Below are 27,765 nucleotides of genomic sequence, written 5' to 3' on the forward strand. Positions count from 1 at the left end.
GGTAGTGATGGGTTTATTGATTCTTTGAATTGTTCAAGTGGGGAGCAATAGTCTGTCTCACATTGTAGGCAGTCCAATCTATTGGAACTGCCGCTTGGCTGGTGCGCACTGGACATTGTCCAACAAGTGTGCTAATTTGGGTTCAAGTTGGAACCACTACAATTTTTAGGACCATATCCAGCTCGATGATCTTAATTAGCAGTACAATCTTTCGAATAGTTTCACACCTTCAGCTTACGAGGTCCAGAACAAGTGAGCTAGGTTATGTCCGACGTTGCTTCATCCTAAGAGGAGTTCTTTATGGGTGGCAACGATAGAAAACAGGATCTGTAATGGTTGAAGCTGTCTAAATGATCAGCAGTAGTGTTTTGACGGCTTAGAAGACCTTGTGCTGAAGTGTACCACAATATTTTATCATCCAGTCATTCGTAACATTTAACATTTGTTCCCATGCAAGTGGTTTGAATCGAAGAACCCCGAGGTCCAACCCTATCCAGGGCGCTACGCCAAACTTCGCCCGTTCCTTCGTCTATGTCTGATCCGTTGTTGGCGCATGGATCGTATTCCCATGGCGATTGTTCATTACGTTGTCAAAGTGTTGGGCAGACAGTACGTAGATCCACCGATCACAAACCTGGCTGACGTTTTGGCCTCCACAAGCCCTACCACACCCATCGTCTTGATTGTGCAGCCGGGTTCAGATCCACAAACACAGCTAGCAAATCTGGCACAGCAGTTAGAGTTTGGACACACACGGATAAAGTACCTTTCAATGGGTCAAGGTCAGGAGCCTGTAAGTTGATTGATCGATTTTCACACGGTCCCTGATCATTATTCTGAGCCAGTCTCACGAATTGAAGTCTTTAACTATGATTGTTCAGTTAGTCCAGGTTGGACAAATATGGTGCCAGCAAATTTAGGGAACTTATCAGCAGGGTCATGTGCTGAGGACTGTTACGTACTGTATTATCAGCATAGATACATCTCCGTTTACTTTATGAGATGTAAGTTTGTCCCTTGTCCGAGAAGTGGAGATGCGGTTTATCCTCATTATATGGCAAGTTACTGCTTCCCACCACCTGTTTGCTCGTAAGAACGTTTTTCGGCTGAATTCCTATTGAATTCTCGTAAGGAATTTCGAACATCAAACTGAAGAATTGGGTTCGAAAGTCTACGGAATTATCTATATATAAGTAAGCCAAGGTAGACAACAAACCTACATTGCCGGCGTCCGCCGAGTGACAAGTACGCAACTCTCACTGATTGGTACTGCACAGCGCACCAGAAGATGAAGAGGGGAACGGTGGGTCGGCAGCCTGGGTCGCGATCGTCGTACCGGAGATCAGTCTCAGACCACACGGGTGTAATGGCTGTTCATGTCAGAGCAAGTCAAGTGGATGGAGCAAGAACGGAACTCATTCATTCGTACACACACACACACACACACACAATAAAAAACCAGTGTCAGCTGCTGTAGCAAGGTGACTGTCGAGGTGAAAATCAATGAACACGCGGGCGGTGTATGTGAATGAGTGGTGAATTTATTAACCTATGGCGACAAGTACCCTTGTTCTCCTATCTAGTATGACGACCAAATCGCCGAAACGGAGACGATGGTCTACCTAGGCGAGTGTCTTCAAGAAGACTTGTGACCATTGTTGACCGGTCAGACAGACCAACAGCTTCGTAAAGCTGGAAATGTTGGAAAATTCGTTGAGCTTGATTTGTGAAGGGATTTTCTCAAGGTCCAAATGAAGTTCCGTAGCAATCGATAGATCCGCTAGAGATCGGGATAGCTCGGTGGTTAAGACTTGAACCTAACGACCAGAAGATTCGGGGTTCGAAGTCAACCCCGGCATCTCGACTGCTTCTGTTTAGGCTGGGGACAATCTGGCAGAATCTCATCCCTGGTGTTTCCATCAGGTGGCATGTCACCTAGACACCAAAAGTGTACTGCACCTGGGCAATTAATTTCTCCATTAGATTCGCTAAGTGCATTTCGGTAAGGAAGCTAAATGCGCTAGTTTCATCTGTTTAAATTCAGAGAGTCGGGAAACACCTGCCAATCAGCTGAGATGAATCAGCAAAGGCGACTAATAGGTGCTGACGTTTTACATCATTTTCTTTTTACAGCATGCAGAAAACCTGTTTGTTCAGTGTGCAGCGCGAGGTAATTGGCTGTTGCTGCAGAACTGTCACCTATTGATCCGTTTTGTTCCCACATTGGAGAAACTGTTGGACGATCTAACCAAGCCACATCCGGACTTTCGACTTTGGATGACAACCGAAATGGTCAACAACTTCCCTATTGGCATGCTACAACGTTCGTACAAAGTACGTGATGGTGACGCAGGTGATTTGGTTGATATTATCGGGTAGGGTTTGTACTGTAATTATGTCTGGCATACAAACCTCCGATGCTTCTCAAAGGCTGTCTTGTGGCACTTCGGGAACGGTAGCAAAGTTGTGATGTTCCAGTGGTTTGGGAACTAATCTGATTTTCAGACAGAGTAAAGCAATTGACGAAGAGATTCCAGAGGGGTCAAGGTGCATGCGGAACTTCCGTGTGGGTTTGAGTATCTCCGATTACCAAATCAGCTGACTATAACCAAGATCTCCTTCGATGGCGCGATTTCAGAGATATCCAATGTGGATGAGGGTATCTCTGAAATGGAGGCGATGGACTAAGTGATCTAAAGGTCGTCTGATGTGTTCCAGCCAAAGGGCGCTTCTCCCGTAGGCGACGTCTTCTTGCGCCGCTGCATTCCAAGCGGAATATCTTTCTTGGTCTTTGGTAATAGTCGCGATCAGTCCAGGCTGAACACATTGCCTCACGCCTAGGTACCGGTCGTCCCGCGACTTCCTTAACTGCACAAGTTCAATATTTTCTATGACTTCGATTAGCGTTAAGTTGGGTCAACACGACCCATTGTGTGGCATTTTTAATACGGGATTTCAAGGGAATTCCTTAAGAAATCGGATCTAACGTCATTTTGGAGCTCAGTCAGTGATAGGCGAATCGTAAGATCCCTAGACAACACCACGGGGGGATACTTGGATTTCGGAAGCACAGGAGTGGGCTATGACCACCCGTTGTTTCTTGCTTACCACCAGGTGCTATCCAAAGTCTTGTACTAATGGAGCCCAGGATTTAATTGGTCTGGTAGGTGCTTTTTTCGTTTCAAGAGCCTCATTTTAGATTTTGAAGCACACTGGACTCAGATAGACAGAGTTTACCGTTTGTAGATCTTTAGCTGTGTGCTAAAATCTTGAGAATCAAATATCTAGTGTTCTTTGGAGGACCGTTCAAAGCCTTTCAGCCACCGACTCTCAACGTAATGTCGAGCTGGGAACCAGTTTGATGACAAACTAATTGGTCGGAGGAGAAATGGCTCAGTGGTTGGAGCGCGAATTTACTGATCGGAAGGTCCGTGGTTCGAACCCGACATCTGCCTCTCGGCTTCCCCGTCTAGGTTTGGGAGACCTGGTAGTATCTCAGTCCTCGTGCTTCCTTCGGGTGGCATGACAGGTAGGCACTAAAAAGTGCTACAGCTGAACGATTTTCATTTGGGCGCAAAGTTGACCCTTGAACAAATGGTTGTATGGAAGTGTTGGGGGCTAGACTGAGATGAGGGTAAATTTGAGCGGGTGGTCTTTGAAGCCAGCTTACGAGGTCTTTGGAGATGTTGGTGTCCAGGAGACAAGAATTCCACATTCGGTTATCATGGGAACAAATGCAACCCGGTATTGGCCAGAAATGCCAACCAGTCCAGAATGATCTACCCGCTATGATGTGTGAGCATCCGGGATCCTTATACTCTTTGATTTTGAATAGGGCACCTGGACCTAAGGCAGACAGACAACGCCTACATGAAGGTCGCGCAAGATGCGCAGAGTAAGGGCTTGACATCCAACTTGATGAAGGGCTCCAAAATTCACTACCTAAAAGACAAGTGTCTTCGCACTTTCAGAGCACTTGTCCTTGTATTGTTCGTCTTAACGTTGAGTGTGCAAACGACGCAACGCCTCTAAGAAACGGCATGAAACAAAGAGACTAGTCGCTGTGATTTGACCTATACTTGAGGTCTTTTTAGAATGCAGTGCAACTTGCATCGCAAGTGTTGCATGGCCTTATGTTTGACCAAGTTACTGGACTTTCTACGACCGAGTACGGGGAGGTTGAATAGGGGCCATCATCGTAGTCATCGAATTCCAAGGTTAAAATCATCTGGTCAAATCCTTCTGAGTCGACTCAGATTCGCGCTTTCGTTGGTTTGGAATTGTTTGGCCAATGATTAGCCAGTAATTGGCTATCCGATCTACTTCTTGAGACTTGAATTGACTGAAACCGGAAGTTCAGAATACGTCCCTCCAAAACCGCTTTACCGAAGACCTGAATTTTGAAAGATTCAGCAAGTATTAGGCTCTAAAGGTTAATTTGGACTTACGGATGGTTCCGAATTACAGATTATGCTTAAAACGTTCATTTTTGTTTAATTTCTTCGTAATTCCTCCCCCTCCTCTTTTAGTTTGTAATTCCTCTGATCTTCCGTTTCTAGTTGCACACCATTGCATCCGGCAATACTGAGCAGTAACCAGCCGCGTTTACATGGAGACGATATCAGGGGGCAATCGAATCTACGCCTTGTTAATGACAACACATTTTAAACATACGTATACATTCATAACAGAAACGATACTAATGAGAATAATGAAGTTAAAAGTCTATTCTCAGAACTAGAATTGAATGTCCTCTTTAGAGATAGCTCATCTGAAATCGCTCTCTTGTCGGAAGCCTTGTTTCTTGGGGGGGGGGATGGCACAAACATAGGTTCCCCCCCCCCACAGTCATTGAACCGTAAAATGGGGAACAGTGATCAAAAATGAATGGTGAGATCTCCGTGCCAATGCTTTTTCACATCTGAAGGATGGACGAATGAACGTTGACCGAGGCTCTTTTTGTACATTACTGCTTGTCTGGTACAGATTCCACCCTGCTTTCTACTTTCGTTGAGCGGTTAAGGATTTTTGTGACCTCAGCGTAACTTCTGAAGTCATCAGTTGTTCAGTACTTGATTGTATAATAACCAGACAGCACCCTTGGGATAGAGAAACACTAAATTCATCCACCATGGTGATAAAAGTGAATCTCACCTTGAATTGCACTTTTGTGATATTTTGTCTTTCACTCTTACATGTGACCAAACCAGTAGTTCCAGGCTAATTATTAGTTATGCATCTTGAACCTATGGTGGAGAAGAGCGCTCTTGGTTCCAATTTTCCGTAACGAACGTACGGCGGTGGATCTTGTATTGAAAAAATCCCTAGAGCAGGCAATGTCCTTCTCTCGAGGACACCTCTTTTGGGGGGGACAACATTATGAGTGTATGCTCAAACCAGAAGTGCAGGTGTCAGAACGTATCATAGTGGATTGCTTCTAGACATGATGGAATAAATCGATGAGAAGTCGGATGTGATCCCTCTAAGTATTGGAGTTGTTGACTACGCATGAGTAGTATGTAATTAAAAATGATTTGTGATTAATAGCAGATGATGGTAGTTGTCATCAGCAGCCAGCGGTCGGCAGAGCTGTCAGTATGTACTGATTATATGCTGTTAGATACAAACAATTTACATTAATCTGAGACAAGCGCTGCATCCTTAGCTTGGTGACAACTCAAAGTACTCACGAGAAAGCAACTCCAGAGGGTACTAAAATATTTCTTCAAGGGAGACTACTTCTCTTGAAGGAATCGGCCAACACAAAATGCCGACGAAATTTCAATATTCTGTGTTAGTCATAACAGCCTTTTCCACGATACGATGAGATTTTCTATTTCTACCCGGACTTTTTCTTTAACTTGCGCCTTAAGGACAATATACTTTCCGAACTTTGTATTATTTGGACAAGGTCCATCTACTTTTTCACCATATTGCCTTTGTATGGAATACTCCCTTCTTGTGACTATGTGGCCTAGCCGACCTGCGTGAGTTTTTCCTTACACTGTTTTGTCAGAAACCATCCTGGACAATCGGAATTCGGAATTAAACACAAACGCATCCGTTGTTCATTTTCAGGTTGTCATGGAACCACCCAGTGGATTAAAACAAAACCTGGCCGCTGGTGTAAGCAAACTATCCCACGAGCAGTTTGTCAGCTGCGCCCATCCAAACTACAGACCATGTTTGTTCACGTTGATTTTTTTACACGCAGTGTTGCAAGAACGACGTCGTTACGGAAAGTTGGGTTGGAATGTTAGCTACGACTTTGCTGATTCTGATTTCCAAGTATCGCTACGTATTTTGCAAATCTCGCTGGCCAAATCAGAAGAGACGAAGACAGAAATTTCATGGGACACCATCAAATATTTGATTGGTGAAGTACGTTTAACATGTGAATTTGTGGTTCACCAAGATAAGTTGACATTCCACCTTAGGATGGTGACCTCAGAGAGTGGGAGTAAAGTTGCTTCACAGCGAAACTTAAGATAACAAAGGAGCTTGGCAGTATAGCACCACCGTTTGGGATCTTTTCCAGATAAGCCCCGCCGAAAAATTGACCCCCACCACCCAAAAAAAAGATTAGAAAAAAGAGGATATGGAATTTCTACTTCTAGTTTTTATTGAAGAGAGTGAAATTGGGATATGTCACTAGAAATCTGCATGAAAAGGTCCGTTTTTTGGTACCTTTGCCTCCAAACGAACAAACGCAAGTAGCTGTCCACTAAGGATCGGTGTGTGCCATAGTGGCGTTTATTCTGCATCTGGTAAACGTGTCAGAGAGATTCGATGGTTTGTGTGTGAGCTCCAGTCGTTGGATCCACAAAGTTTTCGGCATAATTAACCGTTTCATGAATATAATTTATGTCAACCATCATTTCAATTCCTTGATATGATGCCCACATATCGGAGATGATGATTGAGCCGGGAGCGATGCAGACTTGGATTGTGTTCAGCAGAATGACCGAAGTTCGATCTGCAAGTGCATACATGAACACCTCTTTAGTTTCCCGGCAGATCCCTCCCACAATCCATTGCTGGGGAAGGACTCGCCCTGCGCGCTTTTTACGGTGGGATATTAGCGTCTCATCGGTCTCGACGTGTAGACTAGGCCGCCGACAACTGTTGGAGTCTGTAAAAGCAGCCAGGCGCAAACTTCACGGAGAAAGTTCTTCCATTCAACAGCGGTCGTGTGACTAATAGATAACTCCTCTGAACAGAATTTGATTTTTGCCAAATTCTTGAACCAGCAATAAATGGATAGAATGACTGTGCTAAACTCCATCCTGGACCGCTCCAGCCAAGTTCTCTTTCGAAGGCCGATATCGTGCCGGCCCTGTCGGGCATTACATCTCTACCTGTCAGAAACAGTTAAAAGTGTCATTTGGTGGCCATTGTTGCTGATGGATCACTCCGTGGCTTTGCAAAAAACGTATTGCTGTCTCCTTGTCATGAACGAGAGTTGAAAGCGCCAGAAAGTTCATTTAAGGTTTTACGTACGAACGGAGAGAAGCTTTACACAAAATGAACCTAGATGCAGATAGAGAATTGTTTTCATCAAAAATAGGTCAAGGTTGTGTGCGTGCATTAAAGTGGAGCTGGCGCGAAGTGGCACGGCTTAACTTTTCGCACATGCACCTTTTGCGTTCGTAACAGGCTTGTCTGGAAAAGATCCCCGTTTGTACAGAATGCAGATGGAACAAATGGAATAAGTTTTGTCTTGCAGCTAATTCTTTTTGAAGGTTTTGTTGACTGTGAATTAGTTTAAAACATTCACCAATATATTCGAGGCGGTGCAGTTCATTGTACAAGCGAATTTTGAACATTGTTGACCACGTTGCATCTGTTCAATACAGCTTCATTTGGGAAAACGAATCCATTAATTTGTTGTGTCGGAATATCAATAGCACAGATGTACCCCTTGGTTGTTTCTCGCTTGACCAGGCCTGACAGTTGGCTTACAAGCCAGCCTATTGAATTGAATGGTACTGATTACTTCTGTGGTGTGAAATGTTTTATGGAGGCAGTTCAGTTGATGTTTATTGTTGAATTCTTGAGACCCGCAAGCACCCGAAAACTGGATTCTTAAGGGTCCAACACGAGATCTCCCAGCTTATTGTATCGTTACGTTGTACCCATTTTCGTTGTTCCATATTTTCTGCTGATTGGTGTTAACGCCAATCATTTGACCAACGCGGGTTGTGTCGGTGAGCATCATTCACCAAAACTGGACGAGTTTCAAGTTGTGGTTGTTCATTCGACACAGGCCTTCAAGTTACTCAAAATAGAAGTTTGTCATGATTCTCCAATTTTTTGCATTTAGTCGTACCGTTTTATAATCCGTGTTTGGTAAGTTCACGTCTTCTCGGACAACGTATCCGTGACAGGAGTACCTACTTACAGGGATTCTAGGTACTGGGTGCGGTTTTCATGAACGTTTTTAAAAAATCTCACGATTCGCCAATTTTTGTCATTACATTGCTTATTTTGGCTATGCATCGATTTAATTCTATATCCCCGTCCACCAAAGGTCATGTATGGCGGGCGTACAATTGACAGCTATGACCGACGCATCCTCACCACCTACATGGATGAGTACTTTGGGGATTTCTTGTTTGACACTTTTCAACCGTTCCGATTCTATCAAGATGACCGTGTGGAGTACTTCATTCCGGAGGAACCACCTGGTTTCGGCAACTACAAGGATCTTTACGCAGGTTGGTGGTGTTCTGTGTTGACCAGGCAACTTACAATGGTAGTGAGTATGAGGGAATTTTAGGGATTTGGCAAACGGTGAGTGACTCTATTGTGTACGGAGAGCGTTCCCCACACTGCTCAGTTCATACGTGCGTGAATTATCGAACCGGTTTTCTAACAGCTATCGGACAGCCTATTGCCGGTTTCGCCCTTCTTAAAGCTCATCAGTTAGGCGCAGTATTCGAGTTTTCGTCAACTTTGTGTTCTACTTGAACCCAAATTAGATAGATTTCGACTGGGTTTTCACGGGAGACTCGACAGAATATATGGTCTATGATATTCCACAATATTCTACAATTTGGGCCCATGTGGAACGTAAGGATGAGCCCCAAGAAGGGCGAAACCGGTGTGAGCTATCGAAGAGTTTTCAGCAATCTAATGAGTAGTTTCTTTTGTGAAAAATATATTGCGATATCTCGAATACCGTACCAACTGAAACAAGGGGCAGTCTTTGTGCAGCCCATTCAGTCGGAGCATATCATAAACGAGAGATTCAATTGAGTCTCCCGTGAAAACCAAATTGGTTTGCAAATGAGTGTATTTCTCGAAAACAGTGCAATTCGGGTTCAAGTAGAACATAAGGTTGAAACCTAATGAGTAGTTTCTTCTGCCTGATGAGCCTCAAACAGGGCAAAGACGCTCGTGGGCTGTCGAAGAGTTTTCAGCAACCTAATGAGTAGTTTCTTTTGTGAAAAATATATTGCGATATCTCGAATACCGTACCAACTGAAACAAGGGGCAGTCTTTGTGCAGCCCATTCAGTCGGAGCATATCATAAACGAGAGATTTGGTTGAGTCTTTCGTGAAAACCAGATTGATACGCAAATGAGCCTATTTGTCGTCTTTCAACTCTTTATTAATGAGACTACACGTTAAGCTACTACATGTCATTAACAAGGCACCCGTATGCGATAGAATGCGGGCCGGCCAAAGGCGAGTCGGCAATATCATCTCCTAGGTTATCCTGGTTGCCCATTCTAGGATGTCCTCGGATTTCATGAAGCATTACAACTGGAACGTTCGTGAGTGTAATGGATAAACCTGTGACTAAACGTTCTCGAGAAATGTTGTCCTCAATCAAGTCTACGATGATGGTGAAATTCGATACTGTCTTTGGAACTTTCAAATTGTGTATATAAAATGCACGTGGGCGGAAAGCCGGAAAGTCAGTTGTAGCTAAAATCTGGAAGATTGGGCGACTTTCGAGGCGAAAACGCGCTATCGGGAGTTTTTCCGATACGGTAGAGCTTGTGGTTCGCACATCAAGTCTTTGAACACACTTTTCGATTTTCTGAGAATATAGCATATTTTTGCGTACTAGATTGAAGTGTCCTGGCTCTAAAGATTGGTCGGTGTTTATTTCTGTCGATTTTTCCAGTCTGAAGAAGACTAAGTATTGATAGGCCTGCTAGTCAATAATTCACCTTACCACTTATTGGAAATATGAATGGAAAGTCTTGAGACACATGCATTACACTCCGGATACGCTGAAAATCGCACGAATATCCAGTGTGCCCTGAATCTGCCCCTAATGTAAGGAGATTAAGTGCTTTAGCGCTGTGAAACGATTGATTAAGCAGCAGGCTTTGATGTTGGCTGTCTTTTTGAATGACTAGTTTATATCAGATTGTCTAATTTGCAGGCAAAGGTTACATGTTCGAGTGTACTATATCCTCAGGTACTCGTGAGTAATGAATAGAATCTTGCGCCACCTATCCCCCGTTCTTTCAATTGGCATTACTTCCCACACCAGAATACGTAGCCCACCTCCCGAGTGCACACAAGCCGGAAGTTCTGGGTCTACATCCAAATGCTGCCATTGGCTATTCGGTCAGATTTGCTCGTAATATGTGGACAAACCTGTTAATGCTACACTCAGAAACCGAAGTTGTTGGTGGAGTCCCCAGTGCCCAACGTCTGAGTCAAGTTGCCGCGTCAGCTTTTCCAAACGGCAGTGAATTTGGCAACGAAAAGCGCTTGTCATTTATTGCACCATTGCCTGGCCATCGTACTAGTATACGGGTGGAACTTGAGGCCATGGATAGTGCGGATCAGGAGGGGAATAGTCAAGAATCAGGCACTCTTTCAAGCGATTCGGATCGGGATGCGGGACAAGCTGAACAGAAAGAGTTAGATGGCGAGGAGGATAACAATCTACCAGCGCCGGAAGACCCAGAAGGCTTACAGCAACGTCGTCGAGCCGCCTCGGTCTCTGTATCAACGAAATCGCGTTCGTCAGCTGTCTCATTCAATGATTTTACGGCGGTTCAGGTTGCGGCACCGCCTGCTTCCAGTAGAGAGGCGACGATTCGTCGCTTGTCTGATAGCATACTTTCACGTCTTCCTCCACTGTTCGATGCAGAGGGATTGAAAAGAAAACACATGGGAACGGAAATTTCTCCGACAATCATTGTCCTAATACAGGAACTGGATAGGTTGCTTGCGTTTCGTTCAATTCACTGTTCATTTGGTTTATTTGTGTTATCCGCATTATCAAGTAATCAGTCAGCTTCACATCTTCTCACCGATTTCCCTTCACAGATTCAATTTAATTCTGGCCAAAATTCTAAGTTCACTGAATGAGTTGAAGCAAGCATTCGATGGAAAGATTGGGATGTCAGAAGAGCTTGATGACATCGCTCGTCATCTGGCCAACGGACTCATTCCAGCCAGTTGGCGCCGACTAGTTCCCCAAACCGAGAAATCTCTGCCAGATTGGATTCAACACCTATTGCGACGTGCAGATCAGTATAAAAAATGGGTAGGTGATCTTCACTTTATGTTTGGTACACTTGTGGTGTGACTAGAATTGGCCTGACAACTATTCACTTTAGCGAAACACCATTGGTGTCCTCGTCTGTTTCTTTTCTCCAACCAGATTCGGAAAACTCGTGGAGAATTTGAACACACTCATGGACCCACGAATTTCACATAGTCTTGTGTAAAAACTCTAATAAAACATGTTGAAAATGTTCTGCTTCCATGTCAGGGCAATACTGCAGCCATAGTTTGCATACGGAGTTCGAGACTGCTCAGTGATTAAGGCGTGAACTTAATGGTCGTATGGTTAGTGGTTCGAAGCCAACCTCAGCACCTAGACTGCTCCTGTCTTGGCCTGGTTACTTGGCAGTGTTTCAGCGCACGAGCCTCCTTCAGGTGGCTTGACAGCTACGTACCGAAAGGGTGTTGCTGCTGCTGTTTATGCATGTGCCGAGGGTAGCTACAACCCGCCAATCTGACTGTACTCAAAGTAACACAATTAGTAGTCTACAGAGAACGTCTAGAATGCGTTTCCAATAATTTTCCAGCCGAAGATGCCATATTGGCCAGGGAAACGAATAGATCGATCACGGTTGTCACCTACACTAACCAGTAAACTTAGTCGGGTGGTCAACTGCCGCCTCCCTGGATGTGGACCCCGGGAATCAGATCACCAGTGACATTGGCGAAAATAACCCAATCGAGCAGTCAGTGACGCTGGAGAATCAGAGCTACCGCCTTCAATGCGTAGCTGCCCGATTTCTGAACAAACTGAACATGGCTTCACCTCCAAGACTTGGTTGCATACTCCACTTTCCCGTTTTCTGGTGACCGAAACGGTAGCAGTCTATGGCACAAACAAAATTGTGGGATCACACGCTTTCTGTTCAGCTTCCGGAAATTGCTCACAAAGCACGATCAACCTCAAGCAAGTGTCGACAATAAATTCCTACGTCGATAGCTACTCAACGCTTTACTAGACCACGAGTGATGTTACACTCCATGAAAGTTATACGTCAGAACTGTCAAAGGTGATTATCAGGCGCGGTTGGGCTGTAGTTTCGAGGTGCTTTACTAAGCTGGTGTAGTGGTAATCCACCACAAATAAAAATTCCGTTTTCTCCCCCCTCCCATCTTCAAATTCAACGCTACCGCCAGATGACCACTGGAAAAAGTGAACCCGCTGTGATGTGGCTGAGTGGTTTGCATCTTCCTCAATCCTACTTGACCGCACTAATTCAGAAGGCATGCCGAAAGCACGGCTGGGCTTTGGACAAGTGTGCTCTCCAGACTACGGTCACGGACATTGTGCCAGAGGACGTTCATACCGTCTTGATGGCTCCGGAATTGGGCTGCCACGTGAACGGACTCTATATTGAGGGGTGTGCTTGGAGCGTCGAAGTAAGTGCTCCGTTAATGGTGGCCATTTGAGTTACGACTCGTCAAGTGGCACATGCCATATGCACATGCACATGCGTAAACGCGTACGTGGGTTGTTGTTTCACATCAAGTCCACCTCGCTTTCACTGTACCGGTAAAAATTAGGCTATTTATGCTTTCTTCAGCTGATGTAAAACCCAGTCTCTGTTGCGGTTCGTCTTTCTTTTCGGTTAGCAGCATCATTTACCATGACTAGAATTTGTAAGTCTAATTTAACCCCATCCATGGTGACGGTGTTACGAGGTATGACGGATAACTACCTGATGCTTTTTCCAATGTTTGCAACTTGTTACTTATGAATTCTATTTATCTAACGTGCTGTTTTTCTCTTCTCTTTTTCTGCTAAGGAGGGCTGCTTGGTACGTCAGACACCTCGTGAACTACTCCAAGAATTGCCCATCGTCAAACTGACCCCAATTGAGAAGCATCGTCTGAAGCTAACCAGTACCGTGCCTGTGCCAGTCTACGTGACCAGTCAACGCCGAAATGCCATGGGCGAAGGATTTGTGACCGCATTAGACATGCCAACACACGAACATCCGTCACATTGGATTCTCCAAGGTGTCGCTATTCTACTGAACACAGACTAGACACGCACCGGCTGGGCTAAAAGTTTACTGTCGAACTGCTTTCAGTCTTTATGCGTTTCTCCTTAGTCAGCTATTGGTCAATGAGTAGTCTGCCTTGCGCGCCCAAAAGAACGCTCGCAGCCGAGTGTTAATCCAGTGCAAGCATGATGTCATTCCCCACATGTTAGAACACTAAAATGATTAGAAAAAAAACAAGATGTTCGTCAATGCTCCTGTTTGTTTCTCCTTCATGATCACGCTCTACACACACACACACACACACTGGTCGGCTAGCAGTTTCAATAGAAGAGGTACTCAACTTCGGTCACGAATGCATTCGTGAGAATGGGTGTTATTGAGGTTTCACTACCCACAGTGAGATGACTGCACGCGACGACTTAGTTAAGTATCGGAAAGAGGTTTGTCACATGTGGACGACAACACGGCAGTTGTTTTACTTCTAACGTTGCACGTCATCTAACCTGATTTGCGAAACATGTTGCTCAGCAGTGGGGAAGTTCTTCGTACCCGGTGCAAGTTATCTGCCGTTTGCTTACTGTCAAATGTTGCTTCTGTAACTCGGACTGAAACGGATGGTCATAGGAGCAGTGTTTCTTCATCCAAACCGTTAGCCTGTTCAATCCGTACGAAACCGGTCTACATCTGCCCAAGCTTCACAGTAGGCCCGATTGTCGACGCCGTAGAATGCTTGGGTTCGCACACATCGTGATCGGGTGTTTCTGGGGTGTTCTTTACTACCTGCTGATACTGTTCTACATCATAGTGACGGTACCACACGAAAACAACGGCAGAGTGAAGTCGAAATGCACTGCCCGATGAACTATGGAGAGTGACGGTTGTGTCATGATACTGAGGCCAGAATTAGGACAATAGAAATTTAGGACCATGGTAACCGGCTCTTAACAGTCTAACTTACTGGAAGCCGTTAGCCTTGATTTGTAACCCATTCCCACCTCCCTAAATCATCGGTGAACGAAACTGTGGCAGCTACAACCACTGTACGACAAGTACGCGGTTATAACAGCTGACGATGTCGATGATTGTGCCGACGAAGGGCTATTGAGTGTCACATATCACTGACCAGAAAACCACGTAGGTACCAACTAGGCTTGACCAAACAACGAAGACCATCCGAATCGCTCGATTCGACGAAGTACGTCTAATCAACGCAAACCGCGGCTCCGATAAGTTTGAAGCTAAACTGAAATAACTAGCCTAACGGTGGTGTTCAAGTGTGCGTCACCTTCGTGTGGGTTGTAAGTTTTAAGAAAAAAGCTTTCAGACTGAGGCATATGCCCACCATGACAGCTGGTCATCTCTTGACAACAGCTGACGCTACGGAACTTCCAAGCAAAATGATCCTTTTGGACTCTCATGGAAAGGTGATTTAACGCCAAACCGTGTCAAAAGCGCTACTCAAAGCCGGAATGTCTGTTTGCGGTACAACGCAGCCAACTCCATCCAAGCATTGGATCTCTGATAGGACCGTGTCTTTGCTGGAGACCCGGCGACAGATTCCAGCTGGCCGCCACCACAACTCCACTCGGCGCACCATCCGACGCCAGGTGAAACTGAGTGTCCGCGCAGACCGAGAAGCTTGATGGACCCGAAAGGCCGAAGAAATGGAAGGTGTAAAGAATGCTGGAAACGCGCAAGCTTTTCCACTTGATCCGTTCGACTGGTCCTCGGAAACTTCTTTTCAGCGAAGTAATCAGGGACCAAAATGGCTCCCTGATATGCACTAAAGCTGAACGTTTGGACCGCTGGGCATAGTACTTTGAGCAGCATTTCAGCTGGTCATCTGCCACCTCCAATCCAGAAACCTGGCCTTAACAGAAAGATGGACCATAAATATGGGGCCGCCTTTAGTCTCAGAAGTGTCCGAATGTATCTGTCCACTCAAGCGTCATCATGTTGCTGGTCCTAACGACCTTCCACCTGCCCTTTTCAATTATGGCGGTGGATTCCTCAGCCAGCGCCTGTCTAGCCTATTTGGGTCTATCTGGGAGGAGGAGGCCGTCCCAGACAACGGGGATGGATCGATACTGGTGCCCATTTTCAAAAGGGGTACTCGCAGTGAATGTAGTAACCACAGAGGTAATAGTTTGACGCCTGTTGTGACAAAGCTTCTGGCGTCACTGATTCTTCGTCGTCTTACAATGGCAAGCGAAACCCTGACTCGTGAGAATCAAGCGGGATTTCGACCGAGTAGAGGCTGCGTTGACCACATCTTCAGACTCCGTCAGGTGTTAGAGCAACGCCACATGCACAGACGACCCACAATCCTGATATTCCTTGACTTCAAGGGTGCGTTCGATTCTGTTGATCGATCAACAGGGTACGCCCCAGAAGTTTGTAAACAATCCGATCCCTATGTTCTCATACTTCTGGGCGGGTGAGAGTGCATGGTGAGCTCTCTAAAAGCTTCCCTACAAAAAGTGGTGTCAGACAATGATGTCCGATGGGTAACGCCACCGGGAGTTATTTAGAAGAGTGGCTTCTTCTCGGAGAAATATCAGTTGATGAGAATCGTGTATTATGTCATCTGTCCTGGCTATTGCCACGAAAAATTAGACGGTGTGGTTTGATCGGCCAAATAGTGTAACGACAATCCTGCTCAACGTCAAAATATTCAAAGGGTGAGTACTATGAAAAAGCGAACTAGCAGGTCATTCGTTTACTTGGCATCATACACTGGGAAGGAAAGTGCCCGCCCGATCTTGTGGCGATCTTGTTGCTAGACGTGATCCAGGGGCAAACCTGATTCGGGATATTCATTCTTCTGCAGTTGTCGTAACGTAGAGCGAAGTAATCAAATATAACATCTACCCATGAAAAATAAAAAAAACACTTCGGCTGCTAATCGATTTATTTTCAACGGAAAATAACTGACTGAGCTAGGTGTACTTCGTTTATCGCCTGAAATGTAGAAGATAAAAAACATGGACAGGTGAGAAAAGCAAGCCATTTCCTTCAGATAGTCGGTTGCTGGCCAAACATCAACCATAGATTCACTAAACTTAAATTCTCCCTTAGCACTAGAAGTAGCTGGCTAGGTGCTCATCAGCAAACTACCTGTTAAACCACATTCATTAAGATCAAATTAGTTATTCTATAGAACTATCAGAAACACGACTTGAAGGTGATGGCGCAGATTTAGGGATGGTGGGACAAAATTCACATCCATATACCCACTTCCTTTGGCCATTTTCAACGACGCAAGAAGAATACACATCCCGGCTAAATGACGCCTATTTCACTTTGTATCCTCAGTCAGCTGCCTCAAGTTTGGGCAAGTAGAATACATTGTGCGGAATGAAGGCGCACTGAGAAACCTCAGAATGAGACTATGACCATGATCACCCGTTCACTGTGTTTCCTTGATGAACCGGTGTTCTAGGTCAAACAGATCATAGGGCAACAATGGGGCAAAGAGAGACCTGTTTCAGAAACGTATGATTACAACAAATCACGCAATAGCTCACAGTCGCCTAAGAAGGCACTACGACTGACTGAAAGTGAGGGCTCCCGATTAACTAAGGGAAACGAACGACTGAGCTGCAGAAACTGAAGGTAGGCGGATACACGTCTATCCTAGTTCCCCTCACAGTACATCGGTCCACCAAAGACACTTTCCCAGTACCAGTGACTGATGATAAATTTGTCCATCTACGTGATGTCTAAGGCATCTCACAGACATGTGTTCTGGATGTTGGCACTTGCCGGTGGTCAAACGTGAGGAACAGAGAAAACACTCAAAGGAAAGCAGTATGAGTTTATCGAATGTCTTCCGGTCTTTGCAAAGCTGCAGATACAATTCAATAACCATTGTTTGGAGGGAACTCAAAGATGTGTTAGTTTACGTGGATAATATCTTACCTCAAAGTCCTATTGTCTACACAAAGTCGACTGGACCTATCGAATGACTAAGGATTCTGAAAACTGCAATGCCTGATGATTATGTTGTCGAATGGTATTACGGAAGGACTTTTTGGGTTCCGTACACCGGCCAAAATAAGCTAATTGACCTGCAGTTGAATTTGTTGACATATCAGTTCTACGGAATGTAGAGTTCTGGAAAACACGTCCCGAAAATTCGGTAGGCAGCATTTGATCGTTTGTACACTTGGTATTGAAACTATACAGTTAAAAATGTACACAGGGGAAAGAGGTACTATGAATGAGAGGCACATCTAAGTTAGATTCTAATAGGTGTGCGCTTATGTGCCACATTTCCTGGTTGCCCTATTAAAATACCAGAAACGGCTGGGCCGAGTATACCTCTTACTACCACACCCTCAACTTGCTTTCTGAAGGGATCCCTTTCGGACATGTCTATTTGCAGACAGATGAATATGGTCAATCAGAATCACGCGATTCGATACTGGCAATCTTTTCTTACAGTGGTTCACCAATTTCGATGATTCCGGTGGTCCGCGTACAACGTAGGATCTAATTTGTTCTCATAATTGTCGCGGCGATGGTAGGAACAAACTGAGCGCGTTTCCCGACAATATGTTTGGCGTTGTTTGCCAAAGTTTGCTGTGACGCTCTTGCCAAATTCTCGTTACTCTCATCTCCCTCATTCGATTTATTTTCCATTCACGAAATTCGTTGGCTTTGCTGGAGCTTAATGAAAATTTCACGGATATCAGGTAGCTTGGGATTTCACGCTTGCATCATATTAGGGGGTTAGTGCGGATAAATTCGAGTCCAGGACACTATTATCATGTTTTAGGAATAAATTCGAATAGTAGCATCCAATTAGGTGAGTTGGCACTTCAACTCAACGTAGAATTTTGCTCGCTTTCTTGTTCACTCTCTCCGTACTGGAGTCATTGGGCGTTAAAATTCAAGACGTGGCGAGTGAAATGTTTGTACCGAAAGCGCAAATAGCTTGCGCACAGCCTCAGGATGTCGGATGGGCAGTCTGAATGTTGTGTGCTGTTAGGATACGAACAAACGTAAACACTTGGGGGGATACCTTGAACTCTTGTTCCTGAGACAAACAAATCAAGGATCTTCGGTTCAAGTTCGGTTGTGTCAGTATGGCTGAAAAGCGAAGAAGTCCTGTACAGCTGTCTTATCCTTATTGGGAATCATCAAAAGTTGGCTTTCCATGTAACTCAGAGATACGAAACAGCGATCTTCCGGCCAGTGTTTGAACATTGGACCGTTCGGCCTCGAGCGGGTGATTAGCAGTATAATTAGCTCTCAGTTAGGCATGATGTAGCGCTGCTCATCTCTCACTCCTAGGGACCGCGTCATGTGGTCACTCACCGACTTATTCCTCGAGTGTGACGATTTCTCATTTATTGAAATTATTCTTTTTCTGAGTCACTTATAAATTGGTAGTAGTGTGAGATTTCGTCCTGTCAGTGAGGCGAATCTGTGCTAGGAAGCCTGAAGCCACTGTACAGCTGTTTCTTTCTTACAGAGGATCAAAATCAGCTGATGATTCCCAGTTAGTATGACGAATGAGAGATCTAATATGGATGAAACAGATGTAGTGCTTTTCAGCATTTCAGCGTAGATTAGCCTTACTGACAGGGTGAAATCTTAGCTAGTACTTGCAAAATCTCTCTACGGTGCAGTCAGCAAGCGGATTATCTACAAGGAGTTTACGCTCACAATCTCCTGTTTGACCAACCAACAAACGCGTAGAGTTTGTTCATTGTGGAGGCGAAGACGACCTGAATATCCCAGTGGATCTGTGTTCGCTTCGACTCAGCGACAAGCAAACAACTCTGTGACCCTGAAATTTCAAAACCCTTCATTTCTTTAAAACGCCTAATGCGGTGCACAAAGCTATCAGTTTTATGCGCTCTAGCAGAAAACCTAAAGGCGAGTGGAAAGGTGTCTAGAAGACCATGTTTCCGCATTTTGAGGGGATGAATACTATGTTGCTTCACTGTTTGTTAGGTATGATCTCACTGAGCCAATAATTATGGAAAAACGTCTGTAATGTTGAGATTTTCGAGGAGTCTAACAACATCCGTAACGTTATGTTGCACTATATCCATTCCCGTATCCATACGGTCGCTGATACAAATTGTGCTGCCAAGGCCAAGGGTTGATCTTGGTGGTTAAAACAACCCACACAGAAATGGTGCAACCGGGTTAGTTTGTGGTGGGTATTTGTGTGCATGTTGTTACTCGCTTGTCGGGGAACAACTTGTTCAGGTAGGGAAATTTCAGAAGGTTGATGGGAAAAACTGACTCACATACAGAGTGATTCATTCAGATGAGGCACTTTTCCCTTGAAGACAGATCAACAAAAAGTCGTTTGAATCGTTCAGTCACCGCAGATTGTTGTTCACTGCGTTGTGAACAGTGAACAAACAGTTCCGTAGTTCTTAGGTCGATTAAATCCCGATGATAAAGTGAGTGATTTTCCATCTTCAACTATTTCAGCTTCTTGGAGAGTTGTAGCCTCGTTCCAGAAAGATTTATTTCAATTTGGAATCATTTAACGACTGAACTGTCAGTGTAACGGTGGTACTACTGATGAGGAAGGCAAGCGAGTAGCATGTTTTTTCTTGTAAATTCGCTTTGTGTCTCTTGAAAAGGGAGATCTGTTGCGGAATTTGTGGAGTCGATTTGTAGCATTTGTTGGATTTGAGCAACAGTCAGTGAATATCCAGGAAAGTTGAGGAAGACGCGTTCAGGAGAAGATGGATGTTCAGTTTTTGTGAACAAGATGCATATGAGAGTTTTGCTTGGCTGTCCAATATTGTGTAACTGTACAGTTGGCATTTTCCAATAAATAACTCAGCAGCAAAGGCCTTCTTCCTTGTATTAGTATGTAATCGTCTGGAACGATGTGGCGTTTTAATTCATTATCGTCTAAGAGGGCAGTGTCTGATAAGTACAACATCACCTTAACTGCGGCGAATTGGTTTAGAAATGGAGTTATTCATATCCGAGTTTGTTGACTTGGCCGAGGATAGACCTGAAAAGTTACGGCCGTGTCTCAAAAACTAACTGTCCCACAGCTCTTCTTCAAGGCTACTCAAGTAGGCGCAGTCCAGAATTTCCGTTAGTTCTACCTTTAACTTGTGGCTGAATGACAAGAAACAGAAAATGGGGAGGCAAACAGATGATCTTTCGTGGTGGTGAATTCAGGTGAGTGGACAAGAAATACTGCACTCCGTCTGAAGATGAGGGATGACATATAGACCCTTTTGGAGAAGCATCTGCTTCATGGGACTTTCACTACGTTGCATCTGAGTCGAATCTATGACACGATCCTTCAGCCAGTTTGGACTATCGTTCAGTCAGTCACACACCGAACCTCCACAGGTTCTTCTTGGCTAATATAGTCCGTCTGGATGCCGCAGAACAACTACGTATCATAATGTCTCACATTTACTTGTGTGATGCAGATTTCGCAAATGTTGGCTACTCACTCACCTTTTTTCACTCATCAACTGGTGAGTTGTAGTGGGTTCGCTTCATACGTGACCAGGGTTCGAATTTTCTAACTCTGAAACAAGAAGTAAGGTAAGAGAGAGATAGTGACTGGTCACTAAGCTACGCTTGTGGACTGTTTCACTAGTTAGGTTGGTGAATCTAATTGCCACTGCTCAACACAGTCCCCGATGTAGTCATGACTGGCTTGCTAGAAGGAACTAGTTATTTCATTCCGGGAAACAGATAAATGTGGAATTATCGCGCGTCGCTTCGTCTTATTATCTAGCCCGTTTGCATTCAAGCCAATAGGGACCGTTCGTTCTGTTCCAGCAAACGATCCGTACGTATAGCTGGAAGAATTTTTGTAACTTCTTCGTGACAAGACGTTCTGGTGTTTTCTCTAAAGTTCTTCGGTTCGTGGTCCTATAGGAATCTCAGTATTAGTATGTAATCGTCTGGAACGATGTGGCGTTTTAATTCATTATCGTCTAAGAGGGCAGTGTCTGATAAGTACAACATCACCTTAACTGCGGCGAATTGGTTTAGAAATGGAGTTATTCATATCCGAGTTTGTTGACTTGGCCGAGGATAGACCTGAAAAGTTACGGCCGTGTCTCAAAAACTAACTGTCCCACAGCTCTTCTTCAAGGCTACTCAAGTAGGCGCAGTCCAGAATTTCCGTTAGTTCTACCTTTAACTTGTGGCTGAATGACAAGAAACAGAAAATGGGGAGGCAAACAGATGATCTTTCGTGGTGGTGAATTCAGGTGAGTGGACAAGAAATACTGCACTCCGTCTGAAGATGAGGGATGACATATAGACCCTTTTGGAGAAGCATCTGCTTCATGGGACTTTCACTACGTTGCATCTGAGTCGAATCTATGACACGATCCTTCAGCCAGTTTGGACTATCGTTCAGTCAGTCACACACCGAACCTCCACAGGTTCTTCTTGGCTAATATAGTCCGTCTGGATGCCGCAGAACAACTACGTATCATAATGTCTCACATTTACTTGTGTGATGCAGATTTCGCAAATGTTGGCTACTCACTCACCTTTTTTCACTCATCAACTGGTGAGTTGTAGTGGGTTCGCTTCACACGTGACCAGGGTTCGAATTTTCTAACTCTGAAACAAGAAGTAAGGTAAGAGAGAGATAGTGACTGGTCACTAAGCTACGCTTGTGGACTGTTTCACTAGTTAGGTTGGTGAATCTAATTGCCACTGCTCAACACAGTCCCCGATGTAGTCATGACTGGCTTGCTAGAAGGAACTAGTTATTTCATTCCGGGAAACAGATAAATGTGGAATTATCGCGCGTCGCTTCGTCTTATTATCTAGCCCGTTTGCATTCAAGCCAATAGGGACCGTTCGTTCTGTTCCAGCAAACGATCCGTACGTATAGCTGGAAGAATTTTTGTAACTTCTTCGTGACAAGACGTTCTGGTGTTTTCTCTAAAGTTCTTCGGTTCGTGGTCCTATAGGAATCTCAAATTATCCCGACAGAAATTCCAAGGTGTCTTGACGAAGGTGTCTTGGAAGCTGGTTAGTTTTGTGCATGGGAAGCAAGCTTCACATACCCTTTGAACGTCTTAAACTAGCGACCCCGGATTTCCCTCTTGTCCAGTTAGTTAATGAATTTCCCCAAAACATTTTGAAAATTCCGGAGCGCCTTGACGTGGCAGGGTTCATTAGATGGGCCAGTCAATGTTGCGACCTAATGTACTAGTCAGCGGAAAAAATGGCGGAGAGTATTCGGTCAAACATTTCCGGTTGTTGCTTTGTCCGTCAAGCTTGCTAACTGGATTGCAAATGCCCAGACGCCAATCCAGGAGACATCGTTATTGCACGCATCCTAAGCCATAGTAAGCCTGGCAAACAAAGCAACGACCAGGCAGGTGGACAGAGCTACCTATATTTTATCAAATTGTCAGTATGCTTTCCATTCAGTTGCATGGACACAGTGAAACCGAGAGATTCAGCTGGGTTCCAGACAAGTCTCTCGAGAAACCAAATTAGTTTGCAAATGAGTGTATATTCGATAATTTCGTGCAATTTGTATTCAAGTAAAACATAAAGTTGAGGGAAATCCGGGGACTGCGCCTACCTGATGAGCCCCAAGAAGGGCGAAATCGGTCGTGGGCTGTCGATGGATTTTGATCGTAAAAGTTGCAAACATATACATGTGTCGCGATATTTCAAATGTCGTGAGGCCTGGTGCAGCACATTCAGTTGCCTGAGAACATCATATACATATTCATAAATGAGAGATTCAGCTGGGTTCCAGGTGGGTCTCTCTAAAACCCAAATCAGTTTGCAAATGAGTGTATATTCGCTGTTTTCCAAACAGTCCTGGTGGTTTGTTTTGCTAAACGTTTTTTGCACACCCACGAGGAGCCTTCGTGGGAGAATACTGCACAGCATACTGTTGAACCTTTGGGCAATAGGGGTAGTGTAGACTTGAGAGTGGTGAACATAGATAGATGGTATCTGTATGATCAAATTAACCGGGCAGTTGTGGATGGGCTCTTCTTATTGTCCTCTTCATCACTGACAGCATAATGACAATGGTCACACTGCTTCGCATCCATATCCTGTGTTTATTGTAAGCAGAGGTTAGTAACGATATCAAATTCCTTCGAAGTTTAAGCTAGCGGACGTTACATTCACTGCGCAAAACATGTTCGTCAATGCCCCGTGCCTCTTTCGATTGCGACCAATTAGACAATTGGCGAACTATATTCGGTGATGAGCTGGTTGCGATAAGGATGTGGTCAAAAATCACCATTTCCAAAAGAATCCGTGTATACCAGCTATAGAATATTGAAAACATAATTCCGAGATAGTCGAAAACAGCCAAAAAATTGTCAAAGAGCTCCCGTTTTCTCACCATTTCTGATGAGCAAACGAATATGCTTCCAGGGCTGAGGCATGCGGAAGTTGGTGACTAGAACATGAACAAGGGGAGAAACGAGCGTAGGATTAAATACGCCCTTTACTTACCGCTTTCGAACTTCGATAAGTCCGTTCCCATGAAATTCTTTCACGGGAGACCAACGTTTTCTAAATGAAAAAGAAATGGAGCAAATGAGAATGTGCGTCTTTCAATCGTTAAATGACATTCACTCGCAAACAGTAAAACGAGAGTTAACTTTATTCCTTGAAAAAGGTATTTGTGGCGGACATGACGCTTGTTTCGTCATTGAAGGTCACTCCAGTTAACCTGTTTTCAGTGTCTATGCAGAGAGATACCTTGGTCTTCTTAAGCAGGAAAAAAAATCGTAAAATGCTCTCATTTGCAAACTAATTTGGTTTCATTGGCAGACTCAGGTGAATACAGTTGAATTTCTCGTTTACAATATTGTCCTTTATATGAGTCCAATCTCTCAGCACATCGTTTGAATGTACTTTCCTACTCATATAGTTGCTTTCAAAGGGTTGTTAGGAACTTCACGAGTGGTAGGTCACTTTGGAGTGTTGAGTTCATTTCCCCCCACGTAAGCGTAAGCGCAAGCGGCAGCGTGCAAGGAGCACAGTTGTGCTCGTTTGCTTTTCACGTATTGATTTTGGGTAACACAAACGCGAGATTTTTTAACGAAATTTCTTAAAATTGTCGCTCCCAATGGATGGTTGTTGAGTGACTAAAATTCACTCAACCTCTGACAAACTTATCGAAATTCCACGATCGTTCACAGAAGCTTTCTGCTGTTAGATGAATAAAACGTATCACTGGCCAACCTTGAAACCTTGTTGCCAGTTCATTGTAAAAAGACCATTTCGCATTGAGGTGCATCAAGGTGCTGGCACCCATTGTTGCACCAACAGTTTTCTCGTTTCGGTATAATCATTCGAGGTATTGCAGCTTCTGTCATTCAAGTCATGCATGATACTTCAGGCGCCGTAATATGTACGCCAAGTTAACAATCTGAAAATGATAGTGGTTTGTAAACTCTCTCTAACGTACCTGCTCTTCAATTCGACCATTTATGAACCATGATGGATTTCACTCGGGGTCGCAATGAGACGGGAGCAGTTGTCACCAAATCTGATGTTGGCAGCCGTCACGCAGTTTGGTTATGGATCTCTGCAGTTCTCGCAGCTTTGTTCTTCTCTGAAATGACCACATTTGCTTGGACATTTTCTGGTTATCTCGCTACAACAGAACCATTAAAGCACCGCGCAATGCTAGCTACTTTCTCCGACAAGTAACTAACATAAACCCACAGGCCTGCACTACCAGCGTATCGGCCCATTCATGCTTACAACTACAGAAGCTCGAGTCCCGTGCTACCGGACCTAAGGTATGTAGAGAGCTCCGCACGTGCAGATGCCAGTATTGGGGCTAGGTCACCCGCGTACTCGGTATATCCATGCTATGCTATCGCCTTTGATAAACATCACGCTTTCGCTTCTGCTGTGGTTCCGTTTCATGTTGATTTGTTGCCCTATCTCACAAGAGGTTTTCGCTATCGGACAGACATCGTCAGGTAAAAGGACTTTTTCTAGGAGACTGACTAAATGCATATACGGAAGGAAAATTGGTCAACTGACTTAATGAAAATCAATAAGATCATCGTTTTCAAAGATTTTGTCAGTTGAGACTTGAGTATCGAGTTTGACCTTGTAAATGTTTTTTTTTCACATGTAGCGTCCGCTATTGTTACGCTCAAGCAGGTTTCGCTGAAGAGTTTAACTGAGGTGTCTCAATGAAGCCATCGTATTTTCGGTAAATTTTTCCAGTTTTGTGTACGGTTGGACGTTTTTGTTCTATCCTAGAGAATGGAGTTTTCAAAGAGTCAGGTGATAGCTAAGTTACTGATGACTACTGATGAATCCTGTTTGAGCAGCGATTAGAAAGCCACTTTATGAGCTGATCGTGTGTTGAGCAGCAAACAGGTCAGATTCTTGCGCAGTTTTGTCTACTCAGACTGGTAAACCGTCTGTATAGGGTTATTTCTAGAAGTTCGCGGTGGTATTAAATGAGTGTCTTTCTCGAAAACCTAATTCCGTTCGGTAATTTTTCGGACTCATATGTTCCCATCCATGAAATATTTGCTTATTTACATCCAGTGCTCGGGATGAATTCCTGGACCATGTCTTTCCTAACGTTGCCTCTACCATAGAAGACGACCTCATCAGTCTTAAGTACTTTATTGTTCCAATTCTTTTTGACTTGGCTGTGAAGAAGAAGTGCCCAGTTGAATCAAATACTCACGCATTCCACTGATGTAATGGTGGGTATTACTGATGGGGCATGCGAGTAGTGTATTTTCTCGTAAGTCTGCTTCGCGTCTCTTGAAAAGTTAGATCTATTAAGGAATTTGTGGAGTCGCTTTGTAGAATTTGCTTGCACTTGAGTAACAGTCAATGCGTATTTAGGAAAGCCCAGGAAGACACGTTCAAGGAGAAGATTGATATTCAGTTTTTGTAAACAAGATGCATATGAGAGTTTTGTTCCCCTGTCCAATAGTCTGTAACTGTTCAGTTGGTGTTTCTTTAATAAACAACTCCGCAGCGAAGGCCTTCTTCTTTTCACTGATATGTATTTTCAAACCTTATACAGCTCCTGTGATTTGTCGTCACGCCACTGTTTCGTAATTTCAACAAGTGTATTCTATGTTGCTTTGTTGCCTTGACTCACAGGTACGTCACTGAACATCTAATCACACCGGCTGTTATAGAGTTTTTGGGAGCTACCAAGCAAATGGGCCAGTATCTAACAAGCAAGACAATTCTTCACCCAGCGTTATCTTTTGTAATCAGGTAACAATTTTTTTGCCCTAGAAAAGGCACACTTTCCCAGCGAGCTACTTGCCTTTTCAGAGGCATGGCAGACAAAAAACATGCTCTTAATGTGTGCACGGCGCACCTTCGGAGACGCACTCAGGGTATGACAGGAAATGAGGAGATTAAAGTCCGAATTCGTGATCAAACTGACAAGCATGACTTCACCAACTAATGAATGGAGAAGTTTTGACTTTGCAGGAGGCAACCCATCATGAACGCTCACTGTCTGCATTTGAGTGAAGCGACCCCAGAGTTCTTACCAGTTTCTACATTATCATCCTCATTCCTTCCCCGACTGACAAAGTTCTCTTCATTGGTTAAAAGTTTTTCCAGGCCGTAACAACATCCATCCTTCTCTTTCAAAGTATATTGTGCTTAAAAACTTGGTGCGATTACAGAATCAATCAATAATGCGTTCCCTACTACTCGTTCGTCCCTTTCCCGAGTATGAAAACTTGGTTGTAATAAACGTATTCCCGAGAAACAGAAAACGAATTGTTCTACTGCATACGTTCTAACTATACCGTATTTAATAATGATACTTCCTTTCACGTCACGATCCATATTTGTTGATAAGGCAAACCGCAGTCTGTCAAATCAGGTATTTTTGCCGTTTACTGTTTCGTCTCTGAACCTAATGAATTCTGTTGTCGGCACTTGGAAGTTATTTCATCTGGCTCCCAGATAAGATCAAGCCTAGTTTGAGGAACAGACACGCGAGTTTCCGTTTCCGTGGGACAGGAGTAGAGAAGTAGGTAACCTTGGGAATCTTGACAGACGTTGCACGCAACAACTCCCAATTAGCCCGGAATAGATCGAAAACGCCTTTGGTTCGGATGGTAAAGATAACTTCCTAGGCCTGCTATTAAGCGATGAGTAATGTGTATAATGCTAGCTATATATATATATATATATATATACCAGACGTTGCACAACTCCCAATTAGCCCGGAATAGATCGAAAACGCCTTTGGTTCGGATGGTAAAGATAACTTCCTAGGCCTGCTATTAAATTAAGC

General features: G+C 44.2%; 2 protein-coding genes across 2 annotated transcripts in view; one reads left to right on the forward strand and one right to left on the reverse strand.

The window, feature by feature from the left end:
• T265_03751 (hypothetical protein) overlaps positions 1–13,714 on the forward strand; it is a gene marked incomplete at both ends in the record, with an annotated part of 90,983 nt that extends 77,269 nt beyond the window's left edge. The window contains 8 exons of the mRNA XM_009168304.1: positions 458–793; positions 2,134–2,334; positions 6,079–6,381; positions 8,531–8,717; positions 10,511–11,192; positions 11,299–11,518; positions 12,676–12,918; positions 13,305–13,714. Of these exons, the coding sequence (XP_009166568.1) occupies positions 458–793; positions 2,134–2,334; positions 6,079–6,381; positions 8,531–8,717; positions 10,511–11,192; positions 11,299–11,518; positions 12,676–12,918; positions 13,305–13,547 (2,415 nt within the window). The remainder of the gene's footprint in view (positions 1–457; positions 794–2,133; positions 2,335–6,078; positions 6,382–8,530; positions 8,718–10,510; positions 11,193–11,298; positions 11,519–12,675; positions 12,919–13,304) is intronic.
• A 2,687-nt stretch (positions 13,715–16,401) lies between these two features.
• The window catches only part of T265_03753 (hypothetical protein), a gene marked incomplete at both ends in the record, with an annotated part of 40,120 nt that continues 28,756 nt past the window's right edge, over positions 16,402–27,765 (reverse strand). Inside the window, 3 exons of the mRNA XM_009168306.1 lie at positions 16,402–16,466; positions 22,016–22,088; positions 23,964–24,023. Coding sequence (XP_009166570.1) covers positions 22,022–22,088; positions 23,964–24,023 — 127 coding nt within the window. The remainder of the gene's footprint in view (positions 16,467–22,015; positions 22,089–23,963; positions 24,024–27,765) is intronic.

Source organism: Opisthorchis viverrini (genome assembly GCF_000715545.1).
Source record: "Opisthorchis viverrini unplaced genomic scaffold opera_v5_60, whole genome shotgun sequence".
Taxonomy (NCBI): domain Eukaryota; kingdom Metazoa; phylum Platyhelminthes; class Trematoda; order Opisthorchiida; family Opisthorchiidae; genus Opisthorchis; species Opisthorchis viverrini.